This window comes from Gambusia affinis, linkage group LG24 (assembly GCF_019740435.1).
Source record: "Gambusia affinis linkage group LG24, SWU_Gaff_1.0, whole genome shotgun sequence".
In the NCBI taxonomy this organism is placed as follows: Eukaryota; Metazoa; Chordata; class Actinopteri; order Cyprinodontiformes; family Poeciliidae; genus Gambusia; species Gambusia affinis.
This window is the reverse complement of record NC_057891.1, coordinates 8,204,691-8,218,298: the sequence shown is the minus strand read 5'-3', so window position 1 is coordinate 8,218,298 and position 13,608 is coordinate 8,204,691. Positions and strand designations below refer to the sequence as shown.

The window sequence follows — 13,608 nt, the reverse complement described above, 5'->3', positions numbered from 1 at the left end:
ATAACAAGACGTTTTCCTGCGCTACAAGTGAAAATCTGCCAGTGAAACTAGTACTTGTAAACAAAATCACTATTGAGAAAATATTGACATAAAAAAGATATTTGCTTTAGAAACTTTAAAAAATTGTAAGATTTTGTGATCTTGCACTGCATACTTTTTGTATTAAGCCTCTTTACTCTGATGCTTCTAAATAAAATCCTGGTCAACCAACTTCCTTCAGAAAAAAGCCAGAATGGGGCATGTTGGGGATTCAAGAAACATGTGGGAAAGAGTCTAAAACCCAGAACACACACTGTTTTACCATAAAGAAATAAATGACAAAGTGAGTGTTGACTGTGTGTGTGTGTGTGTGTGTATGATAAACTCACCAGCAACATGGCCTGTTCTCGGAGCAGCTGCTCCTGCAGTTTCTCCAGGTGTCGCTGCTCCTCCTCCAGCTGACGCCGGATGTACTCCTGTTAGCCAAACGAAGCACCAGAACAGAAATCAAGACCAGAACTTCACGACCCGACTTCACATCATGTGATATTTTAGATTCAATTCCCCAGAATGTGAACAAATTGACCTGTTCGCGGTCATTCCTCCTCTTCTCCTCCTCGGCTCGCCGGCGCTCCTCCTCCTCTTTACGTCGGCGATCCATCTCCTCCATTCGCCTCTTCTCCTCCTGCTCCCGCCGGCGCTGCTCACGCTCCTGTTGCCTCCTCATCTCCCGCTCCCGTCTCTGTTGCTGCAGATTGAAAAGCAACACGTTTCCGAAAAGCGACCCGACCCTCGCCGCTCTACATAAAAAAAAATTATAAAAATAAAACATCCAACCTCTTCTAGCCGCCGTCTCTGCTCCTTCTGCTGTTCGATGCGTTTCTGTCTTTCGGCCAGTAGTTGGCGCTTGTACTCCTCCTGCTCACGGAGCTGCTGCTCCTGGAGGAGCTGCTGGTGGCGGAGCGCCTCTGACCGCTCCTTGTTCTCCTGCTGCAGGCGGATGAAGTCGCGCCGCAGGGTCGACTCTCCCGGCACGTTGACGATGGAGCTGCATGCGACGGAGAAGAGGAGAAAACTGTTACAGTCACAAGAGGACGGTGTCAGGAGATGATGAAGTTGGTAGACTGTACCTCGGCTCGCCTTCCTGCTCTGGAGGATCCTCTTCCTCATCCTCACTGCCACTGTACTCGTATTCGGTTTCATCTGTACGTAAAACAACATTTTGCTTTAAAATGTCCAAATTGTTCAGGATACCTGGTTTCCCAGACTGTATGAACCTGGGATATCGTCACTAAGCTCTAAAATGGACAAACCAAACCTCACCCTTTTCTCCTCTCTTCTTCTTGGTGCGGTCAATGTGGTCTTTGAGCTGGATCCTGACCTGCCGCTCATTGGGCTGGTCCCGGATGAAGGGATGCTTCAGCAGCTGCTCGGTCGGAGGCCGCTGCGTGTAGTTCTTCACCAGACAGCTCTCTATGAAGCTGAAAAACTTCTTGGACCTGCCGAAAATGCAGAGGAGCATCATGGGAAAGTGAAAACAAGACAGGAGGAACTGGATGGATATTATGCACTCCAAGGGGAAAACGGAAAAGGTTAATAAATCATTATTTCTTAATTGATGAAATAGTCCCAATATCTAGATTAAAACCTGATTGATGAGCTCATCGGCTCGCCCTTCGACCAGTCAACCTCTTATTGTCATCATCCTGCTGGAAATATCTCACTCTGAATCAGCTTGAGGGGAAGTAAGGTCGTCACTGATGAGGTTTTCTTTTCGTAGCCACGCTCTGTGTCGGCGTCAGTAAAATAAGACGCAAGTTTCAGAAAATGTCATTAACATTTGTCATTAGGAAAAGGAAGAAAATTATCAGGCAACAATTAATTCCAATTGAGCCTGTAAACCTCAAAACTTACAATAAGACTGGAAAAATTACGATTCCCCCTAAACTAGAGCTGGACGACAACAGGATAACACAAGGACGGAAAAATTGTGTTATTTTGTACAAGTGCAAAAGTGTTTAAACAGTTCCTTTGGTATTAAAGCTCAACAGCTCCTAACACGTCTGTGAGCTCATCCTAAATAACTTTTCATCATATGTGAGCCATGAACATCCTCATCACCACTACAGCTTCCTTAAATTTCTTGAAACTGAAATCACACCATGAAACAATCAATTTGTGGTAAGTAACCAAAAAAATGTAAGATCTAGAGTCGAGAGAAGAAGAAATCTGGGTTATTTCTGCTGCCAGGACAGGTGCAGCACAGATGTTCAGCTGAGCACCAAAGTGTTTGGATCTAAGCCTCTGTAGCTGGCTGAGATAAAAATCAGACTGCACATAAAGAGAGAAAGCAACGAAAGCTTCACCGCAAGTTGAAACAAGCTAACTTAAGATGGCAGCATGAAAGTGGATTGGAAGGGATACAAAAATATTCACCAAGACAAGCTAAAGGCGTCGGTTTTACGTGAAACTTACCACTTTTTGGATTTGAGCCTCGGAGGAGGGTTTCTTGGGATGAGGAAGAGCGCTCGCATGGGGTGCATGTCGCAAAGCGCTGCGAGGCGAGTCATAAACTCGTTAGAGATCAAACAAATCAACATGTTAAATAAATAAAGCTGCGAAACAAAAACTCACGCGGCGCGCCCTCTGCCATCTCGATCGCAGTGATGCCACAGGACCACAGATCGCTCTGCAACACAGCAAACGTTCCCATTAAACAAACCCGGACGGGTCAACAAGGACGCAATCTGAGCGCTCGACCCTTACTCGGTAATCATACGTGGCATCTGGGTTCTCGTCACAAGCGATGACCTCCGGGGCCATCCAATATGGAGTCCCGATGAATGTGTTTCTCCTCCCGACTGTCCGATCCAGCTGGGCACTCACACCGAAATCCACTGGAGAGGAAACGGTGAGAAAACTAATGGAAGACGACGACGTGGGGTTACTGAAGTGGACAGATGTCGATTTAGGAACTCACCCAGCTTTACTTCGGCGTTCTCAGTCAGCAGGACGTTCTGGCCTTTGATGTCACGGTGGATCACATGGTGGGCGTGTAAGTGGGCCAAACCCTGAGGAAGGTAGACAGATTACATTGGAGATGGGAAAAATAAAAATAAACAGGCAATCTGAAAACGTAGCATAATTTAGAGCTGAAATGTTTAATCGAATTAATCAACTACTGAAATAAGTCAGACCAAAAAAAAGGCAATTTGCTGAAAAAAAACAAAAACAAACATGTTCTGAGCAGTCATCAAGCCAAAACTGCACAAAACACATATTTTTGAAATAGAAATAAGTTTCCTTAATATCATGCTGCAACCAGTTGATACAGAAGAAGCTTACTCTAAGAATCTCTCTGGAAATGTAGGCAATCCAGTCTTCCTTCAGCTGGTTTCCCTTTGTGTTCTTCACCAGGTCTGTGATCGAACCAGCGCCACAAAACTCCATCACCAGCTGCAAAAACACACATCATCAGTGGACACCAGACAACAACATGAACTTTGTAATGCAGGAAGGCAGCAGGGCTTACCCAGAGCTGGTCGTCATGTCCCGGGGGACTCTTCTTAATGAAAGCACCGTAGTAGGTGGCTATGTTCCTGTGGTGGGAGTACTTCTTAAGCATATTGATCTCCAGTTTAATTTCCTCCTCTTCATCCTGTACATGCAAGATTAAGGCAAACAGAAACATCCTGGTTAGAAAAAAAGAAAACAAGTATTTGTTGTAATCACTAAAGAGGAGCTGGTCTTAAATAATCTAAAAGGTGAAAATTTAGCAGATTTTCTCGATGTTCGTATAAAATACACGATAATATGGCAGTCGACAGGAATTTAAATGTGAAACCTGGAAAAACTGAAGTGGAAAGACTGAAGGGAAGATACTGGGAAGGAAAGGATGGAAGGGAGGAAAGGAAGAAAAGAAGCAAGGAAGCAAGCAAGAAAGACAGGAAAAAAGGAAGGAAGGAAGAAGGGAAGCAGTAAGGATAAAGGGGATAAAGAAAAGAAAGGAAGAGCCTTGTGTCAAGAAACAAAATAAAGAAAAAAGGAAGTAAAGAAAGGAAGGGCAACTCTTAAGCAGTGTAATGAAGGACATAATCTCAAAAGATAAATATTTTCTTAATACGTCCTCATTTTCCATATTTACTCAAATCAAATTCCAGACCAGAATCTTAGGAATTCTTATCAAAATGTTAAGCTCTGTGAAAACAGCAAGGTTAAACTTCACTGCCCTGGACCGGCGTTTTTTTAATCGTTTTCTATGTCTAGGAGAACCACGTTGCTCTGAAAACAAGGCCGGCGTTTTCAGAGTGGGGCAAATGATTCCTTTGTTTGGGGATTAAAGACGCATGAGTGACTCATGTAGCAAGTTAAACAGATTGATGGTTTCATCTGTGAAATATGTACAACAGTTTTTTTTTAGCTGCCTTTATCCTGATCAGAGGCTGCACAGAGCAGAAAGCTGAGATGTGAAAATCTACCTGAAACACGATGAGCGAAGGATTACGAGAACAGGGGAGTGATAAATCAGCAGGAAATGGAACAAAGAAGAATGATGCATCCTATAAAGAATGCAGCGTCGAAGTTTGTTGTTTTTAGCAGCGCTGAAGCTAATTCCATCTGAATGCTACAGCTAATCTCCGTAGGAAATGACTTTTTATACTAATAACCTTCATAAAAACAGCGCAAACTCGTTGCTTTCACCCAACAGCAACTTGACACTGATTAATGGTGACACACTAATTGAACACATGCAGAGAGCAGCCTGTGAGTGCTTTGCTGTATGCGTACATGACCTCTCTTTAAAAGCACAAAGCGAAGAGTGGAGGGGGGGCAGAACGGTGACGGTTTTAGTTTTTGAAAACTGAATAAAAGCAATGATCTGTGCAGGCGTGACTTCTTCCCGCAAGTCTTTGTCAGCTGTAGCAAAATGGCAGATGAGCATCTATGCAGGCGGCCATACTGCTGCTGCATGACTCGTTTGAGTTGACGTAAGCGTTTCTGCCGAGCGAGACCCTCGCTGCTCCCCCTCTCCGCTCCCCATCCCTTCTCCCTGTGCTGCCGCGCAGCTGTTGAACTATCACACCCCCGGCTGTGAAAGCCCCGCTGCCACAAGTCACATGGTGAGGGGGAAAGAAAGAAACTCGCACCGCGATGTGTCTACAGGAGGAAAACGCAGGCAGACAGGCTGCGGCCGAACGACGAGGAACAATAGATCAACGCTCTCTGAAGACGGCGTTTATCTGGTACCAGCTCAGATAATTCAAGCTAAATTAAAGCATCAAAAAATCCTAGAACTTCTCTGCCTTTTAAACAGTCAAAGTGATTTGTTCTTTCCTGTCAGCATTAGAATTAAAACCATCTTTCTTGGGCAAACTCACAGTTAATTAATTAGCATGTAATCACCTCCATGCCAAGCTGCGTTGATGCAACAACTCATACGAAAGGCGCACCAACTAAGAACTGGCATCGTTTCAGCCTGGACAAGTCAGTACCAATACATAATCACAATAGACACATGATCAATATCAACAGATAATATGTCTGATAGAGTTTTCCATTTGTAGAATATTCACTGAACTCCACAGCATTCTGGGAGATGTAGGCGAAAGGAAAAGCTTAAAAACAAATCAATCGTTCACCTCTTGTTTCAGCTCAGTATAAAAGCACATACTGCATAATATATTCCTTTTTATTGATGTTATTCTCTATTCTAATTTTGGGTTTCAATTAGCTCCTAGACATAAATATTAAAATAAACTGAAATTAATGCGTCCGATACATCATTCCAGCTTTATTCATTGAAATTATTGAACTTTTTGACCATATTTTGATGTATTTAGATGCTCCTGTATGTTGTGTACATGTGAGTAAGAACAATGATTCTTCTTCTCCCAACGTTAATGTACTCTGACAATCCCAATGTAAAATCCTAAGCCTAAAAGTTATCAATTATTTAAACTAAGCCTGTCACAATACATTTTGATGGGAGATATATTGTTCCCAAAACTATTGCGATAAACTGTAGTATTGTCATTTTGAGACCAATTTCAACCAACATAAGCCTCTCAGAGATAAAGTTTCATTTCCAGAGAACATTTAAGACATTTTAAATACCTAAAATAAACACACAAAACAACCGAAACAAATAAAATGCATGAGAAAGTCCAACGAAAACAAAATTACCCTTCAAAACATATAATTATATCAAACGGGTAAAACAGAGAACAATGCCAGTTAGGAAGTTTATAACAAAAAAGTACAAACTACTTCATATTGTGTCTCATTATTTTTCTAGAGTGTTTTTTCACTGTTAAGGGGCAGCATCACTTACACAATTACACAATTGTGTAAGATTACACAAATTAATTCTGCTCATTTTGAATTCATTGTGCAATTAATTGATTTATTGGTTACTGTAACAGGGTTAGCTTGTACAAATCTTCATAAACACATGAGCATCTCAGAGAGTCTTCTGTTCTTAGCTCTTGGGCTCAGACTTGAAGATGGACCCACTGAAAATACATCAACAGTTTTAAATCGTTAAAACTCCACATTCCACACATATATAGTGTAATATTTAGAAAAATAAAGTTGTAAATACGAACTATAGTTAATAGAACACCATGTGAGTTTCATCGTGTCAGAACATGGTGAGTCAATAAATTATTCGCTGGAAAGAAAAATAAAAAATGCATGTAATTTTTACGATCACCGTCTGGGAGCACTCACCTGTTTATACTTGTTCTAAGCCTACACAACTGGTGTCAGCTGGTGTCAAGAGATGTGAGAACCATGCTTTCTGCTTTACGTGACAGGTGAGCTTCATTTTAAAAGAAGCATTATTGGCCTTAGGTTACAACACACTCCTACAGTGTAGTCAGAAAGTCCAGGTGGAGGTTGGGCAACATTTCCGTTAGCAGGATACGATTATCATTCGAGCAGATTTCTGATTCATCGCTCTGCTGAGTCAAGCAAGGCGTGACAGGTGGAAAGTCAGGGCCTCGTGGAGTCGGATCCTAACTTTTGACAGAGTAGTGCTGATCACAGCAGGGATCGTTGTGGCTGTGGGACTCAGGATGAAAATGAGGGGGATTCAGTGGGTCCTGTTGAGCCTTACCTCTGTGACGTCCATGACTTTGATGGCAGCCAGCTGTCCAGTCTTGACATGTCGTCCCTGAAGAGAGTAAAAACCAAAAGTAAAAATGTGACTTCTGTGGAATAAACTGAACACTTAAAGTTTTGTAAAAACTTTTCTTTTCTTTTTATTTGTTCATCTTTCACTCCGAGTCCCTGGAATAAGTTAGAGTATTAAAGCCATTGTCGATATTGAAGTAAAAAAAAATTAACAAACAGCCAAGGATGAGAATATTTCTCCACCCACCCAAAAACAAAAATCAAAATTTTTCCAAAAGATTTCACAAGTATAATCCCAGATATTCTCTGATGTTTAAAATTTGCAAATGTATGAGAAAAAGATAAAGTGACTTTCTACAAAAAATAAAATAACATAAAAAAAAATCAAGCTCTCGAGATGGTAATTTAAGTAGATGTGCATTTGAGTTTTGGGGGTTTTTTTACCCCTCCTGGAGGTCTTTTTGTGGGCTGTAGTGTCCCTTATTTGAAAGTAGGCTGACAGGAAGGGGTGGGGGGAAGGAGTGCTATAAGTTTATTTGAGAATGCATTATTCCAAAACACAAAAAATGCTATCAAATTGTTTTCCCTAATTCTGCAAAGCTTTGCACATTAAAAAAACTGTTTAGGAATAAATTGCTCTCCAGTATTAAAGCCCAACAGTGTCCTAGATATGAGCAAATGACTCCAACATTCCCAGACTTCTCTGTTCTCCCAGCACCCTGCTGCCACTCCTTACATAAACAAAGGACAGAAATAGAGGCCTCTTTACATCAGCCCCCTCCTTCACCGAACCCTGGGAGGAGATAAAACATGGGACATTTCTGGGAGCTGGCCACATCGGTATTCCCCTCATCTTAGAGACAACACTGGAGTGATGCTGCATCACTGTCGGACACTCCACACACATACTGGAGTGAGCAACCAGCCCCGGTAACACCATTGTTGTGAGAAACAAATACATTTTTAAAAAATGCAATGTGTATTTCAGATGATGAAATTTTAAAAATGCTCTTCAAATTCAAAACTTTGAGCAACTTCTAACATGAAACAGATCGTTTTGAGAGTTGTGATTTAGTTTGAGAGAATATGCATTTATAATTTAACTATTGATCAATAATTCAATATGTATTACTGTTGATTGTTTAGGTAGAAATACAAAAAAATAAATAAAAAGGAGGTCTATCAACAACCTCACATAAACAGAAAAAAATCATGTGGAAGAGCTGATCAAAAGATTTAGATCAGAAAATCTAAATTTCATTTCAACACATTTGATTGCGACCTCAGATGTTTGCCATTTTAAATCTTCCAGTGTAGAACTATCATACGCAATGTAAAAACATATGAAAAATGTTTTTAATAATGATCATTTTGTTTTTATTAAACTAGTAAAATTTCAAATATTTTACTACGCAGAGCTGTGACAGCTTAGCAAAACTGTCTGTTCAAGTGGCCTCGTTCCTAATAGTTAAAATCTGAGCCTTGGAATGGATGTCAGGATGTTCAACTTCTCCCTCCCAACAATCCCGTCTTCGTGAAACTGAAGTATTTATGGTCACATAATGTTTCCAAATGTTTTCTAGCGTCTGGGACGGTTATCCGATCCTCAAGGTTATTGCTCTGATGCCACAAAGCAACTGGGTGGTTACACTTCATTAGTGCAGCGAATGACGAAATAGTCCACTTTACAGTCATGCTCAATGTTCGAAAAAAAAAAAAAAAAAGTCCTTTTCATCACTCATTTATTTATTGTCCCTGTAATGGATTAAACCATCTGGATGCTTTGAAGTTAGAGCCATGGTGCACAAGAAATCAACAGTAAATCAGCTAGATTAAATTGAGGTCGCCTTGGTAAATAATCAGTTTAAATACGGCACCAGTAAGCTAATCATAAAACCTAAATAACCTGTAGAAATATCCAGACCAGATTTGACAGATATGGTTTATAGATTCAGGTTAAGTCCCTTAATTTTTTTTTTACTTGAATTATGTTGTTTCATTTTTTTTGTTTTGTTTGTGCAGCTAATTTTTAAAACTCAGGCTATTTTTTTGTGCAAGGTCTTGATCATTTTTTTGAAGTTCATGCATAGTATTTTCTGCATCAAATGACTCTTGGCTCCAAACTATGTTAAGTGAAGTTTCTCCCAGTATAACGAGTGAAGTGAAAGTGGTATACATCAAAATATCAACAGAGAGCAAACTTGTCAATATGTTAACATATGTTAACATGCTGACATATTAATAAACATTAACATGTTGATAATAACTTAGTGTTGTATTATTGAAAGAAAGAATACAGCTATGTCCATTAACACAAAAATTCATATACGTTCTACTTTCCGAAATGCTACAATGTAAAGTGCGGGTCAAATAAGTTCAAGATTTAGAGAGATTCCTTTAATAGTGTTGGTCAACAAAGCTGACTAATTTCATGTCAGTGCTGATTAACATCAGTGTCATCCCCTCTGCTGCAACCCAAAACAAAACTATTGAGTAACTCAATATGTTTTAGTTTTAAGTAAGAGCCTCTGCATGAATATCAGTCTGGTTCTAATCCGAACAAAATTGGCACTAAAAATGTATTTTACACTGGACTTCACCACCGTCTGCCATCAAAGACAAGACATGGGAACTCCGACAGGCTTAAATGATAAGTCGATCAAAAATTAAAGCATGTTCTGTCATGAAATCACTTATTTGGGAGTGGGAGTACACAAATGATAAGACACAGCGGCCTGCTACTCAGTGTTGCAGTGGTAATCTGTGGGAATATAGTGAAGAAACAAATCATCCAGGCCCTGGGAGGTTCACCACTGTCACATGTTTTCACTGGTTGTGGTTAACGTCTCACTGGAGCGCTGTAGACAAAGAAATTGCCTTATGGATTATTTATTTTACTTTTAAGTAGGGCCGCAATTAATGTTTATATTAGTAATTGATTAATCGATTGCTCTGATGATTTATCTATTAAAACTTTTAACTATATTAAAAGATACAAATGAACCTGTATTTTTATTTTTACATATAAACAATAAATATTTTATGCCTAAAATGCAATAGGAATTCCATTAGAACTTAAGTTTTGGCTAAATTAGTTTTGTTTTGTTTTTTTATCTTAAATCCAAAAGGTATGTATTGTTTGTTGTTATTATTGTTGTTTGTTTGTTTTTTTACGGCTTTGGCTCAAGTATTGCTCTGAATATGTTGGGGATTTTCTCAGAAAATTGACTTTTTCAAGTCTTCATACTCCAGCTAATGAATAGTCGATCACTAAATTAGTTGACATTTATGTCAGCAATTGATTAATCGCGATTAATCATTTCAGTCAGTTTGGCGTGTGATTTAACCTACTTCAAGATCTATTTACAATATATTTTTGATACAACATTCTGATTAATCAGTATTGGGTGTGCCAATTACAATGGAACAAATTTTTCTAAATCAATCAAGCAACATTTTGTGATTTTAGAAGTGCTTTTGCATTTACTCACTTGTGTTTATGCATTCAGGGTATTTTTTTATATTAATATTTGCAGAAAAACGTTAAACAAGAAATCTGAAAGGGGGCTAATGCTGTTTCACCATGCTGTAGCTTTTAGACTCAGAGATTCATCGGAGCCCTGCTATTAGGCACTGAAGGGCCTCTTGAAGCAGAAAGCAAGGCGTGGCTGTGGAGAGGGTTATCTGAGGCACTAAGTTATCACTCAGCCCTCCCTAGCCTCCATTGCTACTCCCTCAATCATAGCTCCTCTTAACCATGGCCAGATGTGCTGCTGGCCTCTCTCCAGCTCAGCATTAGGCCACTGAATGGCTTAAGAGTCTTAAGAGCCAAAGATATTAGCTAAAAAGACAGGAAAAAAGGGAATCTACCCTCCGCTATGAGAGCTCAGTCATTAAAGTTGGGGAGAAATCTCACTCAGCACTAGGATGGCGATAAGAAGGCTGCTCTAAAATAAAGCTGCTGACATGAATGGCTTGGAGAATATGAACTTTCAAGTTATTTTAGAAGAAAACAGACACCGTGTCTGGATTGTTTCACCATGAGAGTGCCAACGGCAAATTTAGGTAGAAGCATAAAATATAACCCTTGAAAATCGGTGCTGGGAAACAACTAGTTTGTTTTAACCATGCAGGATGTTTCATGCTTATCAGTTTTCTCGCAGTTTTATCTGCTTCAAGACTTCAAAATTTTAAATGATTTTCTAAGTGAAAAACATTGTTTGTCCAAACTTTATTTGAGGACAGAACTGTCGGATGGGAGGAGTGAGGAGCAGGTTCAAGCCATCAAACCTGATGGGAAAGGATCATATTCCCTACTCATGTCTCTCTAACAATATTACTAAAGATTTAATATGGAGCAGCAAAAGCAAATGAGGTTGATTAGCAGCGTTTGCCAACAATTGATTCCGTCATCCAGGACATGTTACTGTGGAATATGCTCTCTGCTGCTCAGAAATTTAGTTGTTTGCATGTCAGGACAGTCATGAAACCATCTTAACAGTCTTCAGTCAGAGGCTTTTTCATATTCGTTGCAAGACTGACTGCTACTGGAGAATATTCTTGTCCACAGCATCATCATTCACAACGCCTCTTTGAAGATACGTGGTTACGATTTACGACAATATTTAATTTTCCTTCATTCTTTCATTGAACTTGAATTCTCCAGAAGGTTACAGCTAACAGGGGTTTGTATTAACATCTAAGGTGACTTTTTGAACTTTGAGAGAAAGTAGGTGGGATTCAACTCGCAGCATCTATCTGTCTTTGGGAATTTAACATATCTATTTTCAGACCGCTCACCCACACTCACACTTCTCCCTGCAGCTTTTCCAACATGCATCAAATAAATCCGGAGGAGAGAAATGATCAGGCCACAGCAGGTAGAAACACACGAGTCCGTGCTTGTCGCTGGATCTGACAGGGTTTTTTTTTCTCCCCTTTCTCTCTCTGCTGCCTCATACATCACACTGACCCAGTTCTCACAGACTGCCTCCCTGAAGACACAGAACCAGCGATAAGGAGGCAAAGAGGGGAAAGATGACAGCGCCATGAGACCAGAAGAAAAGTTGGATATAATGAGCAAACAGACATATAGAGAGCTGGGAAAGAACCAGAGCAAGAGGGCAATTGATCTGATTGATCGATTGATTCGTGGCGTTGTCCTTCGGCAACTTGAATTACAGCATATTAGTAACAATCAGGGTGCCAGCAAATAAAGCAATGAAGAAAAGCTGAGAAAAAGTAGATGTCAAATTTGTGTTCATGTGAATACAGCAATAACATAAGCAGAATAAACATATAATTATACCAGAAGAAAGTCTTAAAATTATGAGGAAAAAAAAAAGAAGAAGCTTGAATTAAGTTTTTCTTTTTAGCGTTGAGTAATTTTGAGGAATTACTACATCATTCCCCAAATGTTGAAACGTTTTTTCTGGTTATATTAAGAATTTTTTCTTCTACTATTTTGATTTTGTCATTAGACTTATTTCAAAGTCCAAACTAAATCTTCAAAAAATTTGATTAGTCAAATTCACAGCCTGACCCAGAAGACTGAGCAGGAACCTTGACATTTTACAAAAGCTTTTCTTCTCTTGCAACATCCAACTTTGCTGACAGAAGAGTTTCCTCTCTGGGCAGAAGAAGAGCATCTCCTCTCCCACCACCTCGCGAGTTCACTTTGGTAATGAGGCGTCTCAATGGGACAGTAGCATGCACACACAGACAAACACAGAGAGTTCTGTTCGGGCAGTGTGACCCGTCAGGTGACACGCTACGTCTTGTGACACCAATTAGGGAGAAGGGTCACTGTGGGGGCGATGAGGACAAAAGAGAGACACACTGTGCAGGGTGAAAACGAGAGGAGTTTCTCACAATGTTTCACGTGTCACAAGAAGAAAAAGAACGAGATCAGATACAATCCTTCAATAATGAGGAATGTGGACAGCAGAAAGAGTAAAGTAGATCTAACACAAGACACCAGGCCTCGTTGCCAGCCAACACCCCCGCATTCTGACCTAAAGCCTCCTCAGCCAATCAGCAGCCAGGATCTTCACAACTGAGCTCTATTCAGCAAAAATTAATTAGGCAAGACGAGCTGCTGGGTTCAGCAAAGGCCTCTAGACCACTGCTTTGCAACACAACGGTCACCAATACCAAACCCATTAGTGAGTAATAAAGATCAATTCAACACATAATTTGTCTTTGCATTGTAAAATACAGCAAATCTTCTCTTGTATCCTATTGAATCTTAGTTATTTAAAATGCTAAAAAGCCCCATTACCTGAACTTGACTGCTTGTTGACAACTGATGGATCAATACTTCCCTATTGACGAAGTTCTCGCATCTGTTGGACATTTCTACAAACTGCTGAAGAAAGCATGACTTCCAGGGCTGTGTGTGGAAATCCTGCATGCAGCTGCAGAGGGGTCGATGAGGATTAACCTCCAGTCTGGTGACATCTACCACCCCCAGCACTAATTCAACTTTACTGGATG

The 13,608-nt window shown here is 40.1% G+C and overlaps 1 protein-coding gene across 9 annotated transcripts in view; it reads right to left on the bottom strand.

Annotated features, from left to right (window-relative positions):
• LOC122826853 (mitogen-activated protein kinase kinase kinase kinase 4-like) overlaps positions 1 to 13,608 on the bottom strand; it is a 34,768-nt gene that overhangs the window by 14,124 nt on the left and 7,036 nt on the right. For all 9 annotated transcript variants that reach the window (XM_044109176.1, XM_044109182.1, XM_044109174.1 and 6 more), the window contains exons 3-14: positions 7,097 to 7,153; positions 3,512 to 3,637; positions 3,325 to 3,435; positions 2,960 to 3,050; positions 2,746 to 2,876; positions 2,614 to 2,668; positions 2,455 to 2,533; positions 1,303 to 1,478; positions 1,110 to 1,182; positions 817 to 1,027; positions 566 to 727; positions 369 to 455 (exon numbers count right to left, since the gene is read on the bottom strand). In XM_044109176.1, the coding sequence (XP_043965111.1) occupies positions 369 to 455; positions 566 to 727; positions 817 to 1,027; positions 1,110 to 1,182; positions 1,303 to 1,478; positions 2,455 to 2,533; positions 2,614 to 2,668; positions 2,746 to 2,876; positions 2,960 to 3,050; positions 3,325 to 3,435; positions 3,512 to 3,637; positions 7,097 to 7,153 (1,359 nt within the window). The remainder of the gene's footprint in view (positions 1 to 368; positions 456 to 565; positions 728 to 816; positions 1,028 to 1,109; positions 1,183 to 1,302; positions 1,479 to 2,454; positions 2,534 to 2,613; positions 2,669 to 2,745; positions 2,877 to 2,959; positions 3,051 to 3,324; positions 3,436 to 3,511; positions 3,638 to 7,096; positions 7,154 to 13,608) is intronic.